The sequence below is a fragment of the Hoplias malabaricus genome, chromosome 1 (assembly GCF_029633855.1).
Source record: "Hoplias malabaricus isolate fHopMal1 chromosome 1, fHopMal1.hap1, whole genome shotgun sequence".
NCBI lineage: Eukaryota > Metazoa > Chordata > Actinopteri > Characiformes > Erythrinidae > Hoplias > Hoplias malabaricus.
This window is the reverse complement of record NC_089800.1, coordinates 27,777,215-27,797,651: the sequence shown is the minus strand read 5'-3', so window position 1 is coordinate 27,797,651 and position 20,437 is coordinate 27,777,215. Positions and strand designations below refer to the sequence as shown.

At 38.6% G+C, this 20,437-nt stretch overlaps 4 protein-coding genes across 4 annotated transcripts; all 4 read right to left on the bottom strand.

The window, feature by feature from the left end:
* Positions 1–1,221: 1,221 nt before the first annotated feature.
* Positions 1,222–2,163, bottom strand: LOC136705279 (olfactory receptor 11H6-like). Its single transcript, XM_066678755.1, has one exon. The coding sequence runs from the start codon at positions 2,161–2,163 to the stop codon at positions 1,222–1,224; it is 942 nt and encodes a 313-aa protein (XP_066534852.1).
* Positions 2,164–8,754: 6,591 nt separating this feature from the next.
* On the bottom strand, positions 8,755–9,696 carry LOC136692443 (olfactory receptor 6E1-like). The gene has a single exon (XM_066665855.1). It carries the CDS (start codon positions 9,694–9,696, stop codon positions 8,755–8,757), a length of 942 nt encoding a protein of 313 aa, XP_066521952.1.
* A 1,837-nt stretch (positions 9,697–11,533) lies between these two features.
* LOC136691187 (olfactory receptor 1M1-like) lies at positions 11,534–12,478 on the bottom strand. Its single transcript, XM_066663577.1, has one exon. The coding sequence runs from the start codon at positions 12,476–12,478 to the stop codon at positions 11,534–11,536; it is 945 nt and encodes a 314-aa protein (XP_066519674.1).
* Positions 12,479–19,015: 6,537 nt separating this feature from the next.
* LOC136705221 (olfactory receptor 10G4-like) lies at positions 19,016–19,960 on the bottom strand. Its single transcript, XM_066678623.1, has one exon. The coding sequence runs from the start codon at positions 19,958–19,960 to the stop codon at positions 19,016–19,018; it is 945 nt and encodes a 314-aa protein (XP_066534720.1).
* Between the last annotated feature and the right edge of the window lie 477 nt (positions 19,961–20,437).

Genomic DNA, 20,437 nt, shown 5'->3' with positions numbered 1-20,437 from the left:
CTGTTTTAACCCCCCCCCCCCCCACCACCCCCTCTGTTGTTGTGATCACAGTTTATCTTGTAGGGTTATGTTTGTACTCTAGTCTTGGTTTATCCACAGTTTATCCTTTAGAGGTTTATTCTCTAGGTTTGTTTCATCCAATAGAGGTTTATCCTCTAGGCTCTGTTTATACTTTAGAGGTGTGTTTTATTACAGTACATTACAGTTGTTAATTTAAAAAATAATAATTCAGGAGTAATTTATTGTGTCATGTGGAGTGACAGATCACATCTCGCACTTTCATCCCCCCTCCCATTCAATGTACAAGACATAATTCATGCAAAATATGGATAATCATCATCTTAACGGAATTAGCAAGGTCTTCCCAAAGAAAACATGGTTGACAGCATGGTTGACAGCTATGACAGCATATTGCTTCAAATAATGTGTGTGTATGTGTCACCTTAAATATCTAGTTGATCTCTAGTGTGTCTCCCAGTTCAAGTATGTTTTAAAAAATGTGTCTTTCGTTTTATTTAGTAGTTTTAGTTTAATTAGTTTAAATTGTTTGCTTTCTCTATCCAGTTTGCTTCCAGACTATTGTGATGCAGCTTTTGTTATTTCTAGTTTATGTTGTATCCTGTTTGTTTGCTTATCTATAGTTACCTTTTAACTCTGTCTTAGTTTGGTAATTTGTCTTAGTTTATTGTTTTTTCAATTCCTTATTTGTTTGTATTAGTCATATTAGTTCGCAGCATAGATCTGCCATTTACTTTTAGTCTGGCTTTCTCCTGTTTTTAGATTATCTTTGTTAAGTACAGCAGTACATTCACTTCATAATGTATATGTATAATGGCCATTTGATTTCATGTGTGGTGACTGTACCAGGACACACAACTCTATTTAAAATGGCTTAACCATATATATATATATATATATATATATATATATATATATATATATATATATATATATATATATATATATATATATATATTTATTTTAAATAAAAATATCCAACATTATTTTAATTGGGTATTTTATTTTTATACTTTTAGACTAGTAAATACATGAAATTTAAGATACATTAATTAGACAGTATAAAGTTGCCACATGGAAACTTTGCTTTGCTTTAATTTATTTAATTTGATTATATATATATTTATGTCATTTATGTCATAGCCAGCAGGTTATAACATTTATCACGTTTGATCAAGATGTATTTATATACAAAAAATTCCTTTATAGAGATGGATTAACTTTTGAAATCATTCTCATTACTCTACTTCTGATCTCTTTTGTTCTTAAACAATATATGAATGGATTAACTAAAGATGGACCTAGGATTGTTCCGAGTCTCAACCCATGTCGCTCCTCCAGTGGTAAAACAACCCCTACCCTTGTGAGAACTGTTATTACAAATGAGGGCCCATAATAGCAGATTACAACCATTAAGTGACTAAAGCATGTATTAAACACTTTCTGTTTGCTGCCCTTTGAGGTCATTTTAATTACAACACTAATGATCCGAATATAAGATCCACAGATAAACACAAAGGTTCCAAACAGGAGGACAGAGGATATAACTGACAGCAAATCAAAATATGGATTTGGATCTACACAAGTTGCCCTGACAACAGATCCATAGTCACAAAACATAAACTTCAGTGTTGAGTAACAAAATGGAAGTGGAAGAACAGTTGCAGGCACCACAGCCATAGTAGCAGAGCCTAGAATCCAAAGAACAAAAATGAGCAGAACAGAATGAAAATTTGTCAGAATGGAATGATACTGCAGTGGGTTGACTATGGCAATTAAACGGTCAAATGCCATGATGGAAATTGTATACAGCTCCATCACAAAACCTAAACCAAATGCAAACATCTGAAGAATGCAAGATGCATAGGATATGGTCTTATATCCAACTACCAAGACACTGATCATAGTTGGACATGAACTTGTACAGTAAAGCATGTCCACAACTGCCAAATTACAAATGAAAAGGTACATTGGCTGATGAAGGCGTTTATCAAACATAATAAAACATATATTCACACAGTTAGCGAACATAACAAGCATATATACCACAAATATAGCAGTACCAACAACCAGTGGCCTTTCAAAAGTGTCAAAACCTGTGATGATAAATTCTGTGATGGGTTTTCTAGAAAAATTTTGAGCCATAATCTATATTGCTCTGTTGAAGTACAAATACAAGGTATATTTAAAACAAGAAACGTTTAACCAAATTTCTGTTATTTCAGGTTTTTGTGTTGTTTTCAATTATGTTTTGTATTCAGGTTACTTTTCAAAGCATTACTATCACATAGTTCCTTTGTTTGATCCAGTTTGTTTCATCTTCAAAGTGTCAAAATGAGCTGGAAAAAGGGTTATAGCAAGCCATATATAGTGCAGTGTGACAAGGCACATTGGTTAGTCACATGTCACTGTACTGTTCCAAGTGCTCTGTTGGACAGGTAAGCTAAAAATATGCATTACAGTTATTTAAAATACTTAATATGGATCATTAAAGGGCATTGTGTTGTGACAAGCAAATTGACTTATTTTCTACAGTTCAAATAAGTACCTAGATTGAAGCAGAGTATTCTTAAATATAAAAATTTGATTTGAACTATAACCAGATTTATAGTATATTTTTAGGTTAACTTATAAGCATGGGCGGCACAGTGGCACAGAAGATTATCAGGTTATAGTACAAACTGTTATCCAAACGGTTATGCTACAACTGATGCTAAAGATCTCATCCAAATAACTTAAATTAACCTCCTATCTGCTTTTCTCCCTGCCCACCTGCATTTTTCACTGCCCCACTAGTTTTCTTACTGCAGTCCATCTTTACATAATTACATAAAGAAAATGAATTAGTTCATGTTCATAGTTAATTTTAAAATTTAACTAACTTCACAACTCCAAAAATAAACTACTTCACATACTTTTATTTTTTTTCTCTCAGTAAATAGGCTTCTATCATTTTCAATATAACCTCCTTCAACTCATTAATCACTAGCCCAAAATCACTGCTACTCCCTAACAAAGGATTAGTGTATGTGGAATTATATATTTATAACATTACATTACACCAAATACCAGCACTGAGATTGAGAATGTATTTTAACCTACTTAGCTAATACCGTATGCCTTCTTAATGTGTTTAAGCAGTTTTATTTCTTATTTTATTTCTTATACTGATGTATGCGGTTCTGTGTGACATAAAAACCCACAAAAATGCTCACATCGTGACAGATGGCGTATTTTGCCCTTGTCCTGTCATGCCTGTTTTCCCCGCCATGTGCTCTCTCTGCACATGGCTCTGTCTATTATTCTCCTTGTCTCCCCCATGTCCCGCCTTTGTTGCTCCTCCTTGTCCTTAACCCTCGTTATCTGTTTCAGGTGTGTCTCGTCTGTTCATGTATTTAAATTCCCTTGTGTCACTTCCTTACATCGGTCATTTGTTTTGCTATGTTCCAAGTCAAAGTCATGTCGTTTTGTGTCTTTCTCTTTCCCAGTCATGTCGTGTTTCCTTGCTTCTCTGCTGTCGTTGTGTTTCCTAGTCATGTCGTTTTGTTTCATTGTGTTTCCTAAGTCGTTTTGTTTCGTGTTGTCCCAATTCCAAGTCGTGTCGTTTCCATTCCAGGTCATGTCGTTTTGTTTAAGTTCCTAGTCTTGTTGTTTCCGCAGTTGTCTGCCTTTGTTTTGTTATATCTTTTGTTTTATTAAAGTACTGTGTTTTAGCGAGTGCGTCCACCTCCGTCAGTCTGCCCCGTAATACGTGACAGAATGACCGATCAAGTAAAGGACGCAGCTAACACTGAAGGATATTTTCGAAAGTTGGAAGAAGTCCAAGCGTCAATAATCCAGGCACTGATCGAGTCGAGGATTTCAGAGGAATTGACTTCTGAACCGATTGACTGCTCCAACGGGAGAAATCGGAGCAAAAGGAGTCGGCGAAAGCAGTGTGCTGGAGTTTCCCCCTCGCTGGAGGATTTTCCCCTCAGGTCCGGGGAAATTTTTGGGGGAGGGTTGAGGGTAGGGCTGTTAGCCTTCATCCTCAGGACAAGGGAGGTGAGCTAACAGGGGCACACCTCGGGGGGGATCCAGGATTGAAGAAATCCCTCAAAATTGCGCCCATTAGTCCCCCTAAACCCTCTACAACTCCAGCACGTGTCCCACGAGCAGCACAACCCCCTGCCTCTGTTCCTGTCACTCTCACTGTGTTCATGTCTGTCCCCGTGAACGTCCTGGTCCCTGTTCCCCTGCCAAGTCCTTTCCAGTCTCCTGTTAATCCAGTCCAGTCCCCGTTTCAGTCTAGTGTCTTGTCACCTGTCTCTTCTCCTGTCTTGTCTCCAGTCCAGTCCCCGTTTCAACCCTCTGTCTTATCTCAAGTTCAGTCCCCTGTCCAGTTCCTGTACCCACCCAGTGTCCAGTCTAATGTTTCTGTTCCTATCCAGTCCAGTGTCTTGTCCCCTGTCTCGTCACCAGTCTCTGCTCCTGTCCAGTCCTTAGTCCGGTCCCAGTACCCAGTCCTGCCACCTGTCCTGTCTCCATTCCAGTCCCCAGTTTGTAATCAAGTCCAGTCCCCTGTCCATTCCCAGTTCTCCATTCCATCACTTGTTCCGTCTCCTGTCCAGTCCCACCACCCAGCCTCAGTCCAATCACCTGTCCTGTCTCAAGTCTCAGTCCTGTCTCCATTCCAGTCCCCTGTACTGTCACCTGCCCATGTCCAGCCTTCTGTCTCTAAACCTGTTCAATCCCCAGTATTGTCTCAATTCCTGTCCAGTGTGCCACCTCAATCTCATGTCAAGTCTTATGTTTCCACTCCCATCCTGTCTAGTCCGTTCCAGTCCCTAGTGCCGTCTCCTTTTTCGTTTTGTAAGTTACCTGTCCAGTCTCTTGTTTAGTCTCCTGTCGCTTCCCTTTGTCAGTCTCCTGTACTGTCCCGAGTCCAGTCTCCTATTTTCGGTCCTGTCATGTCCCCAGTTCCTGTGCCTGTTCCCGTCTTGTCCTGAGTGTTGTTTTCCGTGACCTCTCCTGTGCCAGCTCCTGGGGGTTTAGGTGTACGCGCCCTGGGAGTTGTGCGTTCGGGGGGGGGGTTCACGCCCTCGTCCTGTCATGCCTGTTTTCCCCGCCATGTGCTCTCTCTGCACATGGCTCTGTCTGTTATTGTCCTTGTCTCCTCCCATGTCCCGCCTTTGTTCCGCCTCCTTGTCCTTAACCCTCGTTATCTGTTTCAGGTGTGTCTCGTCTGTTCATGCAGTTCCCTTGTGTCACTTCCTTTCATCTGTCATTTGTTTTGCTATGTTCAAAGTCCCAGTCATGTTGTTTTGTGTCTTTCTCTTTCCCGGTCATGTCGTGTTGTTTCTTCCTTATTCCTAGTCATGTCGTGTTGTTTCCTTGCTTCTCACAGTCAAGTCGTTGTGTTTCCTAGTCATGTCATTTTGTTTCATTGTGTTTCCTAAGTCGTTTTGTTTCGTGTTGTCCCAATTCCGAGTTGTGTCGTTTCCATTCCAGGTCATGTTGTTTTGTTTAAGTTCCTAGTCTTGTTGTTTCTGCAGTTGCCTGTCTTTGTTTTGTTATATCTTTTGTCTTATTAAAGTACTGTGTTTTAGCGAGTGCGTCCGCCTCCGTCAGTCCGCCCCGTGATACGTGACACCATCAAACCACATAATTACTCAAATTAAAATACTCATGTATGAGCGATTGTCATGTCATTTAAATATTTTCTATGTCAGAGGAAAAAAAAGAGCTAGCTAGAGTTAAACAGGTTAGCTAAAGTTTGTCATTTCAATATTACGTATGTAACATATAGCAGTTTATAGAAAAACATACATAACATTAACAATGTTAACTACATTTTGGCAATAGCAAAATACTTATGTATCCGAAAATATAAGATTAAATTAAAATACTTACGGGATGAAGCTGTTCAGGCCAGTGAGAGCTGCTCACGTGCCATGGTCACAGAAAAGATCGTGAATCTTCATCATCTTCTTCTTCTGTGTTTTTACAGTCGTTCGCTTCTGCCACCTTCTGTTTTTTCTTTCAGAGTTCATTCATTTTAAAGCTGTCGTTCCAGTCCAGTCATCTTTAAAAACTTAAATAACATTCTTCTCCCTTCAGCACGGCACTGTCTCCTTATTAACCCTATTTATCATAATCATTTCTGTCGTTCGTGTCCCAGTCATTTTATCAATATTCTAAAATATTACAATACAGAGCTTACCTATAACTGTATGGCTTTTAACAAGTTAAAATAACAATTCTATCTAATGTGCCCAGTAAACATTTAGCCGTTGATTCAACGTTGAAATAACGTAATGACTGCCGTCAAATCAACGTTCTCTTAAGGTTGAAAATGAAAGTTGAAAAGCCGTCCAAACACAGACATTGAAAAAACATCCATTGACGTTAATAATTGGTCCCGAAATAAATTACTTGTTTAAAACGCATTTTGGACATCCACTGACGTTATGGATTGGTCACCACTTGATAACTAACTTATTAAGATGGAATTTTGATGTCCATTGATATTTAAAATATGTCCTTGACGGACAGACTACTTTTAGACCTATTTTGAACGTCCAGGGACGTTCCTTGTTTACTGGGTGGGCCACATACGGTTAATACACATCCGAGAGTACTAACGTGCAGCCGGAATTGGGCCAGATGTAGCGTGCCACATTCACGCCGAGCCTCAGCTAACCGACAGTGTCAACGTGCAGTTGGACTTGGGACAGATAAAGGTTGCTGCATTCATGCTGAAACGGCAGTTAGCCGACAGTGCCAATGTGCAGCCGGAATTTGGCCTGCTGCAGCGTGCCGCATTCATGCTGAGACGGCAGTCAGCCGACAGTGCCAACGTAAAGGCAGAATTGGGCAAGACGCAGCGTGCCGCATTCACGTCGAGACGGCAGACAGCTGACAGTGCCGAGCCTGAGCCAGAATCGGCCCAGATCTACCTTGCTAGCTGGGATATGGCTTGATATAACCAACATAAAACTAGTAAAGTAGTGTAATTCTACAAAAACAGATTAATTGCCAACAAATCAGTGACCGGACTAGGTTCAGATAAAGAAGATAAAGATAGAAATATATATAAGGGGTTTGCCACTTATATTTGTCTTGGTCTGATATGCTAGGCCCTAGCTCTGTTCATGGCAGTGCAAAGGCATCTGGTGTTTTTTAGAAAAGAGTTAGACATTGAAAAGCACAAACCAATATTGCTCTATTCTTGAGAATACTAACTGATTTACCAAAAATGCTACAAAACTAAACAACTCAAGTTACAAATGAGTTTCTGTGGTAATTCAAACAGTAAATAAAAACTTACAGACAAGTTCAACTTCAGCCATGTACAAACAACTGTAATTTATTTCCTTAAACATTTCTGAATGCAATTCTGGTTTGTTTTTGAAAGTAAACAAACTAGAGAGAACAGCATTTCCTTGCAATCGCAGGCTTCCATCCAGACAATATAAATTTTTGGGAAGGCCTTGCTTTTTCCATAAGGCAGCTTCATGTTTTACAGGAGAATCACTCTTTAGAAACAGGGAAAATGGTTGGTGAAGTATGTATCAAAACACTACAGTGGAGAGCTTGAGCTGATAAGCAGCTGAGATCTTTAACAAGTAAAAATGGAAAAAAAATTGCATTTTCAATATTTGCTGGGATACAGTCTGAGATGTTGGTGCTCTAGAATGACCACACTGGGCAGAATGTCATCTATTGCACCTTTTAAAGACAAAATATTATCATGTTTCCCTTCTGTCAAGATGGGGATTTTCCCACTTAGAATGGTCCGTATCTAGCTCTGGTTCCATCATGGCTCCACAAGATGCACTTGTTTATTGTTTGGAGGAATTGTTAAAGCTTGTATTCATACTTGAAGGATTTGGTTTCACTAATTGGAAAGGTTTGCATTTACATCAGCACACGGTGGCACAGCAGGTAGTGTCGCAGTCACACAGCTCCAGGGGCCTGGAGGTTGTGGGTTCGATTCCCGCTCCAGGTCACTGACTGTGAGGAGTTGGTGTGTTCTCCCCGCGTAGGTTTCCTCCGGGTGCTCCGGTTTCCTCCCACAGTCCAAAAGCACACGTTGGCAGGTGGATTGGCGACTCAAAAGTGTCCGTAGGTGTGAGTGAATGTGTGTGTGTCTGTGTTGCCCTGTGAAGGACTGGCGCCCCCTCCAGGGTGTATTCCTGCCTTGCGCCCAATGATTCCAGATAGGCTCTGGACCCACCGCGACCCGGAATTGGATAAGCAGTTACAGATAATGAATGAATGAATTACATAACAAGTAATTAGGAATGACAGTTCTAGGAACTGGAATCAGATTTAAAACCTCTGCCATATACTACTGGACAAAGTCACATTCAATTTTTTTAACACCTTTTAGCCTGAGAAATAATTTGGTAATGCATTTCTAATAAATATCTTAATATTGACTCCTAATATGAAGCCATCTTATTTTAAATTTGATTTGTCTTATATTTTATTACTTATGAATTAATATTTATGAATTAGTATTGGGTAATGTCAGAATATGCAAATGAAAACAGACAGTGGTGCCTATTAAAAATAGTCATGTTGTTAATCTGCATCTTATTTTCTTGCATACAAAGTGATTAATATTCAAGAATAAGAACATCTATGACAATCCATCTTAGAGAGCTAGAATTAAATGCAGAAATACAAAATCCAGCAATGTCCTTTAGTGAAAAATGTGGAAACAAAAAAAGTGGATTTTTTTTATAATTATTATTCATTAGGTCCAACTTTTGAAAAAACCCTTAAAATTCTACTTCTGATTTCTTTTGTTCTGAAGCAGTATATAAAAGGATTTACCAAAGAAGGGCCAAGGATTGTTCCAACTCTCAAACCATGTCTTTCCTCCAGTGATAAATTTAACCCTATCCTGGTCAGAACCACAAGTACTAATGTTGGTCCATAATAGCAGGCTATGACAATTAAGTGGCTAAAGCAAGTATTAAAAACTTTTTTCTTACTACTTTTTGAGGTCATTTTTACAACAACAATAACAATTTTAACATAAGATACACAAATGAAGACAAATGTTCCAGACAAGAGGAAGAATGTTAAAACAGTCATCAGATTGAAATATGGGTTTGGATCCACACAGGTCGCCCTTACAACTGCAGCATAATCACAAAAAATATACTTCAGTGTTGAGTAACAAAATGTCAGAGGAAGGACAGTTCCAGGTACCACAGCCATTGTAGCAGCACCAAGGATCCAAAGCATGAAAGTGAGCAGAACAGAGCGGAAATTCGTCAGAATGGAATGATACCGCAGTGGGTTGACTATGGCAATTAAACGGTCAAACGCCATAATGGAAATAGTAAACAGTTCCATCACAAAGCTTAATCCAAAGACAAACATTTGAACGAAGCAGGGGACATAAGAAATTGTCTTATATCCAATTACAAGGACACGTATCATGGTTGGACAGGAACTCGTACAGTAAAGTATGTCCACAATCGCCAGATTACAGATGAACAGGTACATTGGCTGATGAAGACGTTTATCAGACAAAATGAAGCATATGTTTGCAAGGTTAGCAAGCATGACAAGAATGTATACTGTAAGTATAACAACACCAATAAACACTGGCTTCTCTAAAGTATCAAATCCTGTGATAACAAATTCTGTGATGATATTTCTTGAACCATTCTGAGCCATGGTCCACTATGTTCTATGGTATATTAAAATTGAAACAGCTATGTATTTCCAGCAAACAGAATAATCTAAGCAGGCCCAGCAGTACTTTTATAACATCCATCTTTTTTGCTTTCTTGACAAATTCCACAACCTATTCATTGAAGAAGTATTTGAAAAATGTATATTCTATGACTTCATCTCTCTGTGACACAGGGATCTTAAAATGTTTGTATGGATGTACTTATATAGCTCAGTTTGAATATGCTTACAGATTACTCATGTCATGTATTCCCAGGGAACAATATTTACATAACCTAATTTTAGTGTTTAATACATATAGTTGTCTTCAAAGGCCAGCTAAGCTAGTTTGGGCCTTTGGGAAAATCACCATTAAGAGATTATCTGTATAAAATTCCTTCCTTCCCTGTTTTTCTACATTGCATTTAAAAATAAGTATGGGTGTTCTTGTTGTTTTTTTATCACAAGTAAAAGTAAACCAAATACACCTTTTAAAATGTTTTTAAAATGTTTAATGTCAAGTAAAAGCCTTAATTTTTGTACAACATTTCCCTGTTTACATCATAAAATAAATATGCTTAATAAGCCAAGCATAAACCCGGCATAAATGTTACCAGTTTGATAGCTAGATATATGATAGCTCACTAGCTAGCTAGACAGCTAATTTAATTAATTTTGCTTTCTTAAAGTTTGCCTCAGTTAATTCTACCTAGAAGAAGTCTGATGGTTAGAGTAGTCTTTTTAGCTACTAAATGTAATCGCCTCAGTGATTACTGCTTTAGCTCGTTTACAGCTTCAAATTTCAGTGATGGAATAAAGATCATACTCCCATGACAAACCAAATTACATCTGCTGGTTATCTTTTTTTCTTGTAGTTGTAACTAATTTCCAATGGTTTTATAAGGTTTAATAAACCTAATAAATGGAAAATAAATGTAAGAGAGACTAAAGTAATATATAAAACGTTATTCTGGCATCACTACAAAGTTTAAGCACAATTTAATTAACTGGATATGTACAAATATGGAATTACTGTTCAGAAAGGTAAATAATACTGTGCAAATGACGTCGACGAACAGACATCAACAAACATTATTTTAGATAGTTTCAATAAAAACCACTACAGACTGAATAAACACATTAGATTTTATACAAATTCATTCATTCATTCCTTGTAACAGCTTGCCCAGTTCAGGCATGGTTGGTCTGGATTTTACCTTGAATCAATGGGAAAAAGGCATATATATATATATATATATATATATACAATATAGCTATAAAATCACTCACACACACTTAGAGACAATTTTGAATATCTGATCCACCTATCAATATGTGTGTTTGGACTGTGGGAAGAAACTGGAGCACCCAGAGGAAACCCAGGAAACCCACACAGACACATAGAGAACACACCAAACTCCTCACAGTCACACAGGGTGGGGCTAGATCCCACAAACCCAGCACCTGGGGATGCATGAAATTGACACTACTTCTTACAAATATATATTATGTTATTATAATACATAATGAGATGTTCCTGTTTTACAAGTAGATTATTATACTTGTTTGGAAAAAGCAGTTTGGATTGTGTTTTTTTCTACTTATTCTCCAGAATCTGAGACCTTGATTTCAAAATAAAATACAACATTTATGTTCATCTAAAAACAAGACTTTGTACCACTGAGCAAAAGTCCAGTCCTTTTTCTTTTTTTTCTTTTTTTTTTTGCGGTATAATATTTTCCACAAATACATGCCATTCTGCAAATATGAACTAATGAAAGAATAGTAAGAAAAAACTAAATAATTTCAACAAATTTTCCCAAGGCCATTAAATTATTTGCTATTTTTGTTCAGCTATCTTTAAAATACTTTTTAATATTTTATTTCTTATTTCTTTTGTGCTGAAAGAATATATGAATGGATTTATAAGAGAAGGCCCGAGAATCGACCCAACCATGAGCCCATTTCTTCCCTCAATTGTTAAAACTACACTAAACCTGGTCAGCACTATTCTTATGAAAGTAGGAGCATAGTAGCAAGTGATGACTATAAAATGACTAAAGCAAGTATTGACTGCTTTTTTCTTGTCACTATTTGAAGACATTCTCACAACAATTATAATAATCTTTAAATAGGACAAGCAGATGAAACCAAATGTTCCAAAAGTGAAAACAAATGTTAAAATAGATATTGTGTTAAAATATGGTTCAGGATCTACACAGGTTGCCCTGATGACAGTTGCATAGTCACAGAACATGTATTTTACAGCTGAGTAACAGAGTTCTAGTGGGACAAGTGTAGCAGGCAGCATTGCTATAATTACAGAAGCTGCCAACCACAGAACAATAATGATAATAAAACAACGTTCATTTGTCAGAATAGAATGGTACCTTAAAGGGCTACTAATAGCTATAAAGCGGTCAAATGCCATGAGAGACAGTGCAAACATTTCCATCACAACACTTGCATGAAATAAAAACATCTGCAAAATGCAAGGTTTATATGATATAGATTTATAGCCAACCACAAGGATACCTATCATAGTTGGACAGGCACTTGTACAGTAGACTATGTCTACAAATGCTAAATTACAGATAAACAGGTACATTGGCTTGTGCATATGTTTATCCATGACAATAAAGCATATATTTGCAGTGTTAGCAATTATCACAATAATGTACACAATAAGCACAATAACACCAACCACCACTGGATTGTGCACTGTGTTAAATCCTCCAAAGACAAATTCATTAATGGCTTGTCTGGAAATATTTTCAACTGACATGACGGATTATAGTAACATCAGCCAAAATAACTAAATAAAATTCCATACAAGTCAATGCATTTCAAATTGTCATAACTGTTTTCTAATGAGTGCCTTATAAGTCTTGGAAATCCTTGTAGTGTAACAAAAAAATTGTTTTCCGTTTAGAAATGCTGTTAAACTTGATCAGGTGTAAAAGTCATCTGAAGAAAATAGAGATGCTGGGGCCTCTATTTATATTGAGAAGAATTTAGGAAAGAGCACATTGGTCATTTAGATTTCCCCACCTCCCTGTAGTGTGTCACTGCTGCTGAAGTTAAACCTTATATATTGAAATAGTATCTTAACATAGGGAAAAACTGTCTGCATCTCAGTGCTACTGCTGTAGAGTTACTTTCTTCCCTGAAGGGAAAATAGAATTCTCAGAAAATATGTATTATATTATATTATGCTGCTTGAATGTCTGTAAGGATTTTTTTTGCCCAGATTACAATATTCTGATCATGCTAGAGGATTATCTAGTAGATGATGTTACTCCTAAAGTAAATTTTAGGAGTATGGACCATGCCCTATAGTTTTGAATTGTGGAGGTATTTGGGATGGGAGTTCGGGGAAAAATGTGATGGACTAAAAGTGACAGGATGCGTCTGTAACAAGTTAAAAAATATTACTTATGTTATTGTTAAAAATTCCACCAAATCCTGATTTTTATATAAATAACTGGTTTTGTGTTCCACTGATTTTATATTTGTACTGGGGAGCCTTTTAATTTAAGGAGTTGTTTAATTGTGCACTGTCTCTTTAAGAGACGTAGCTTTGCTTGGCGCCATCTCTGTAGCAACCTCAGTCTGTGAATGTCTAATTGAGAGGAGGTATGTAGTTTTGATGGTTGTGCTTAAAACACATTTTTTTTTGTGTAAAATGACATAAAATGGGCAGTATTATACTCAGTTTTAACTGAGATATGTGCTCTGTGGCTGCACGCCCGCCATGTGCATTTCTGCTAACAGGAGGCTGATAACCTGCGTGTATGAGAGAGAGAGCAGTGTGTATGTTCACTACAGGGCTACATGTTCACTCCAGAAATGTATGAGTTTATTCGTCTATTTATACAGGTATGTAATTCCCCCAGTCATTTCTGTTCACTGTTCAAACAAACATTTATTAAGTTAAAGTGTTTTTGCTAATTGTATTTACATAAAGAGCTGGTTTATGTAATTTTATGACAAATTCATATTTAATTTTATTTCATTTTCATGTGCATTTATATAATTTAGAGAATATTTAGAAAATCTCAGTCTGTGAATGTCTAATTGAGAGGAGGAGGCTGATAACCTGCGTGTATAAGAGAGAGAGCAGTGTGTATGTTCACTACAGGGCTACATGTTCACTCCAGAAATGAATGAGTTTATTTGTCTATTTATACGGTATTAAAGAACCCGAACCAGCAGTGGCCGTGGTCCGAGTCCTTCCTTTGTGCATCACAGATCTCACAGAACACAACGCAGAATATTTATGGGTTAACAGGAGTGCGGATGGATGGTCTTGACAATTTAAAGTCCAGAAGCTCACCCGTTACACGTCATTAAATGGGATTGAACCTGATTCAAATGTGAATGATAGATAAAATTAGAGTGTGCCTTATGATAATCTAAGCTGGAGATAGCGTGTTAGAGGTCTGTATGGGCTTATAAGGAAAGACAGTTTAAGAAGAAAAATTTGAGATGAATTGTGAAATTGGTCTGTTTTAATGCGTTTGGGTTTAGAATTATTAGGTCAGATAAACAAGGGTGGAGAGAACTATAGTGAACAGAAGAAGGGGTTGTGAATTCAGCAATGGAGAAAGCCAAAAAAGCTAAAAGGAACATGGCTTTTAGAGTGGCATCTGTAATTAGTGATACGGAACTGGAGCACAGAGTAGCTAGGCAGCTGTAAAGAATGTGAGAAGAGAATGTGAGAAGGCTTGTGTTGAGGTGTATGATGTGGTTCAGTTCTACTTTATCCTTTAAGGAGTGAAGTCACCTGATGGTGATTAGTAAACAGATGGGGAAAGCCATAAATCAGTTTGAAAATGAAATTGATAGCAGCTGAATAGACTTTTAATGTGGACGAATGGATAGAATATTGAAACCTTGTGAAGGAGAGGAATGCAGTGAAAGAGTACAAGAAAGGAACTCTATAGAGTGCATGTGATGGAAGCTCCGAAAGCATTGCTATTCCATCAAGCAGATAAGGTATTTGGTGACAGAGATTTTAAGATTAAATCCTGAGATCGTAGAGTCAGATTGATGAGTCTTTAAGCAGGCAACAAAATTCCTCTCCCAACATAACCTTCTTGACTCGAACCAATCCGGCTTCAAGAGCGGCCACTCGACAGAAACTGCAATTCTGTCAGTAATGGAAGCTCTTAAAGATGCCAAAGCAACAGGTCAGTCCTCAGTTCTCATTCTGCTCGACCTATCAGCAGCATTTGATACGGTCAACCACCACATCTTACTAAACAAACTCACTGACATGGGCCTCAAGAACAATGCACTCTCCTGGTTTGAGTCTTATCTCACTGGACGATCCTTCAGTGTGTCATGGCTTGGACAAACATCAGCGCGACACCACCTCACCAAAGGTGTGCCCCAAGGCTCAGTGCTGGGACCCCTCCACTTTGCCTTGTACACCACCTCTCTAGGCCCAATCATACATTCGCACGGCTTCTCCTATCACTGTTATGCAGATGACACACAGCTCTATTTATCCTTTCCTCCAGGAGACACTTCAGTGGTAACTCGAATCTCTGACTGTCTCTCTGACATATCTACATGGATGAAGGAACATCACCTCCAATTGAATTTATCCAAAACTGAACTACTGGTCCTCCCAGCCAAGCAAGCTATTCTTCACAACATCAGCATCAAGCTAGAGTCCCTATCAGTGGCTCCCACCAAGGTTGTAAGAAACCTAGGTGTCATGGTTGATGACCAGCTGACCTTTGCAGATCACGTTACCACTGTAGCCCGATCGTGCCGCTTCTCCCTATTCAACATAAGGAAGATTAGGCCATACCTAACTCAACATACAACACAGCTCCTCGTTCAGACGTTAGTAATCTCCCGTCTAGACTATTGCAACGCCCTCCTGACAGGTCTTCCGGCCTGTGCTGTGAGACCACTACAGATGATCCAGAATGCTGCAGCACGCCTGGTCTTCAACCAACCAAAAAGAGCACATGTCACGCCCCTATTAGTTGAGCTGCATTGGCTACCCTTAGCTGCTTGCATCAAATTTAAATCCCTAATGATGGCCTTCAGAGTATTCACTGGTTCTGCTCCCATCTACCTCAATAGACTCTTAAAACCATACATTAGCGCCCGCCCTCTCCGTTCCTCAAAGGAGCGCCAACTAACATGACCAACCCCCCATACAGGTCAGTTGAGGCTATTCTCATCTCTGGTACCACACTGGTGGAACGAGCTTGGAGTACCTGGAGTCTAGTGTGAGACGGGTGAGTTCATCAGGCCAGGAAGATGCAAACCAGTGTCCCCTGTAAAAGCCCCCAAATTCCACAGAGGGGGCTGCGTCGATGAACAGATCAACGTCCTCGGGGTTGGTGAATGCGTTGTTGTAAAAACAAAGAGATGCCATTCCATCTGCTGAGGAGGAGCAACCAGAAACGTAGTTCTGAAGTGCAGGCTTGGTCCAGGGAGATTAACTGAGAGAGAGAAGAGGCAGAGGAGGCAAGGTACAGCAGGTGAGAGATTAATGAACGACCTTGTGGGACAACACGCATGGCAAATGTGCCCCAAGAGGGAGAGGAGCAGATATTTGGTGATGCATTAAACAGCAAGAAATTCCAAGAGAAATTCAGTAATGCACTCCAGCTTGTCACACCATAGTGAAGCACAAAAAAAAATAATAAAAAAAAAAACTGAATCCAGAAAGACACTCAAGAACTCGAGTGAGGTAGTAGGGCCGATAGTTTTCTCTGAAGACAAAGGAATGCTCAGGCGATGGAAAGCAGCCATGAGAGAAGTGATGTAGTGGGCAGGAAGGGAGGATGGCAAGTCAAGGACCAAAAAAATCATCCAGGAGGAGGACAATGTACAGGATATGATAGACATTAAGGAGGATCCATGAAAGAGTCTCGGTGAGTGAGTCGAAAATCCTGGCTGAAAATCTTACAGCTGAAAATCAGGTGAATGGCCAAGTAGGGCTGTCCATGCCATCTCACCCCAAACAAGTGCCAGAAGTCAGGATGGAGAGGGGTTGATTTTGAAGGCAGAGACCACGTCGGCTTTAGCCAGCCAAGGCATGGGCACAAGGAGCTTATTCAACAAAATGGCATCATCAACTTGAGCATAAGGAAATAGCATACAAAAAGTAGGGTCAGGGTGGCACGAAAGGTAGCTTGCGAGCTCAGATATGTTGACAGGGGTGGAGGGAAATCGGATAATTCAGCTTCTACCAAACTTTGGTGGCCACTTGGGGCATCTCGGCCAGGTGTGTGCCTGAGCGCAGTAGGTGCAAGCCTGCAGGAAGATGCAAAGGAGCCAGCAGAGTTGAAATTATTGAAGATCATGGAGCCATTGAGAAAGATAAGTGTCTACCATGGGCATCGTGGGAACTAGATGAGGTGATGTGCCGAGTGGGGGCTGGGTCGGGTACAAAGGGAACACGAGGGCCCAGAGTGTGTGCGGTGCAACCAGCGAGTACGCAGAAGTGGGATGGGAAGGACTCCTGCACAGCCCACAAGAAAGAACGGTCCAGCCAGTTCCAATTTGAGCGCTCTTCAGTAGGAAGGAATGTTCCACTGCTGCAAGCGGGTGGCGGCCCATGCATAGAAGAGCCGGTGGTAATCATAAAAGCCACAGCCTCAGAAACGGACCGCATTTGGAATGATAAAGGGAGGAGAGTGCATGGGATGATAAGGAAACAACAGGGAAAGTGGAAGAAGTAGGAGCAGGAAGAGAGAGAACAGGTAGATCAAAGGCACGTAAAAAGGGGAGATGAGTGAGAAAAGGCTGGGGGGATGCTTGGGTGACCTGGTAGGAGAGACATGGAGCCACCACATCTTAACTTGTTACTCTCCTACTTAAGGGAAGCCAACACACACCTCAGTGCTCAGTCTTGGGGTTCTCTTTTCAAAAGTGACACACAAGCCTGGCTGGTACTTGTGGTAAAGTCCCTAGAGTGTTCTCCTGGGTCTCTTTCCTATGAACTCTTCTTTTACTACATTTTTCTTAATATTCTTGAGCATTTTGTTCTTTGTTTCTCTTATTAAAAAAATTATAATAAAATGAAAACAGGTTTTCTTAGATCCATAAGCTTATAGCTTTTCTTCCTTTCACAAATCTTTTGGTTTGGCATCTTTGCCTATTTAGCTGTCTTTTTCCTCTTTAATTTAGAAAGACCCTTTTTTTCTTTAGTTGCCTTTTGCTTTCAGCTTTTGAGCCATTCTGTCTTCCCTTGATAGCCTTGTTTCCCTTTTTCTCAGTCTTAACTCACTGGCCTCTACATCAGGAGTTTAGCAGTTCTAATCTTCGGCAGGGTAATCCTCTTTCCCTCTGTTGGTCCTCTCCAAGCCCTTATTGGTACGTTTTTGTTAAATTTAGTTTTCTGGTTTTTCTGCACTTGAATCCGTTTACCAACTACTCCACTGGAAGCTCACTCAGGGTTCCTTGATTCTAACCCATCCTTGTGTAAGCTATCACATTACAGACCCATGGTAGGGCAGCAAATGAGTGACTTAAAGTAGAAAGTGCGAAACTACTGAGATTACCTGAAGTTGAAGGGTACAAATAGGCCTGGGGGTGCAGTGTGGCCAAACTCCCAAAATTCTGTTTTTGTTTAACTCCAATAATGTATGATACTGACAGTGCATAAGAATGTTATTTTTAACCAGGGTATGAAATCTGATAAACAAACATAAATTTTAATATTACTGAGAAAGCAATGTAAAATAAAAAATTAATGAATTCAATAAATTCATCAGTTAAATCTCCTGTTGCTTGACTTTAGGTGCAGTTTTTAAAACTCTGCTTACTTTTTTTTTACTTTTTGTATTGTAGAAGCATAGCACAAAATACTGAATTTTGCCAGCAAAATTAAAATGATTGAAAGCATTTGGTGTTTGCCCTTACACTGTGTAATTTCCATTATGAAATAATTGTTTAAAAAAATTGCTTATTATATAACATGAACTAAAACTGAATGTTGAAAATATTTCACCTTTTTCATGAATAGCTTTATATATTTACATAATCAGAATTCATAGGAAAAATGCCGTAAAAATGTCAGTGTTATTACAGATTTACTTATATATATGAAAAATGACAAGTGAGCATTTTAACCACTTTGTTTATTAGTATAATGTTGTATAATTAAAAAAGATCCTAGGTAGAGGTACTGCAAATTTGGAAGGGAACAAAATTGTTTTTGAAATAAATAATGGTGGAAGAGTGGCATTAAAATATATATTGTTTTTTTGTTTGTTTGTTTGTTTTGTTTTGTTTTTTTCAGACAGCCAGATATTAGTCTTTTCAAGATCTTCACAACTCAGCTTTTTGTTTATGAACTGGGTGCAACTTTTGATAGAATCTTCAACAATTTTTGCCTGATTTCCTTTGTTCTGAGACAGTAAATAAAGGGATTTACTAAAGAGGGCCCAATAATTGTGCCAACTGACAGTCCATGTCTCTCCTCCAGTGTTAAAACCACACCAATTCTGGTCCTGATTATTAATACAAATGTAGGTGCATAATAGCAGACAATGACTATAAAGTGACTAACGCATGTATTGAACACTTTTTTCTTGTCACTCTTTGAGGACATTTTAACAACAACCATAACTATCTTCAGATAGGATAAACAGATGAATCCAAATGTTCCAAACATCAAAAAAGAGAATAAAATGGAACCACGATAATAATGTGGATTTGGATCCACACAGGTTGCCCTGATAACAGCTGCAAAGTCACAAAACATGTACTTCAGAGTTGACTCACAAAATGGTAGTGGAAGAATTGTAGCAGGGACCACAGCCAAAATGGCGAAAGCGGCTACCCACAAAGCTACAGATATCAAAACAGAACGCCCATTAGTCAACACAGAATGGTACCGTAAAGGACAACTTATAGCAATGAAGCGATCAAATGCCATGGCAGAGATGGCAAACATTTCCATTGTATTACTTATCTGATAAATAAACATCTGAATAATGCATGGAACATAAGATATGGTTTTATAGCCAGCTACAAGAACACTTATAATAGTTGGACATGAGCTTGTACAACAGATAATGTCCACAATTGCCAAATTACAAATAAACAAGTACATTGGCTGATGTAAATGTTTATCCATGACAATAAAATATATGTTTGCGAGGTTAGCTATAATTACAAGAATGTATGCTATCAAGATAACAACACCAACAACCAGAGGTCTTTGCACTGTGTCAAATCCTCCAATAACAAATTCTGATATACTTAGTCTAGAAAAATTCTGAAGTGACATTTTCTTTAGACCCTGTATAGTGCTAAGAAAAGCAGTATTTAACACAGCCTCACTGTATATATCTTACACTCGCTAAAAGTGGTGAATCTGTATTCCACAATTAAATAAATAAATAAATGATTTAACACATGTCCATGCTAGTGCATAGTTGTTTCAAGTCTTTCAAAACCTTGAAATTCTTCAAGCACGTCTTCTCTCTAAGTGTCTGGGGATCAATGCAAGCTTTAAGAAACAACAAATTTATTTGTCAACCATCCCAGACTTCATTACCTGTCCAGTGTTGTTACTGCCCTAGAAGTATGCTATTGGTGGACATATTTATACATGTAAAGTGCTGTGATGTACACCAAAGGAGCTTAGTGGTTTTGTCACATGTCACAATTCTTTTAATAGCAACAAATGAAAGCTTGTCAAGCTTGATTCTCCAGGAGTGGGAAAGCAGACAGACTTTAATTATCACAAGTCGATATCATATTA

Excerpts from the sequence above, each read along its gene's own strand:
- LOC136691187 (XM_066663577.1), bottom strand. The coding sequence starts at position 12,478 with ATGTCAGTTGAAAATATTTCCAGACAAGCCATTAATGAATTTGTCTTT.
- LOC136705279 (XM_066678755.1), bottom strand. The coding sequence starts at position 2,163 with ATGGCTCAAAATTTTTCTAGAAAACCCATCACAGAATTTATCATCACA.
- LOC136692443 (XM_066665855.1), bottom strand. The coding sequence starts at position 9,696 with ATGGCTCAGAATGGTTCAAGAAATATCATCACAGAATTTGTTATCACA.
- LOC136705221 (XM_066678623.1), bottom strand. The coding sequence starts at position 19,960 with ATGTCACTTCAGAATTTTTCTAGACTAAGTATATCAGAATTTGTTATT.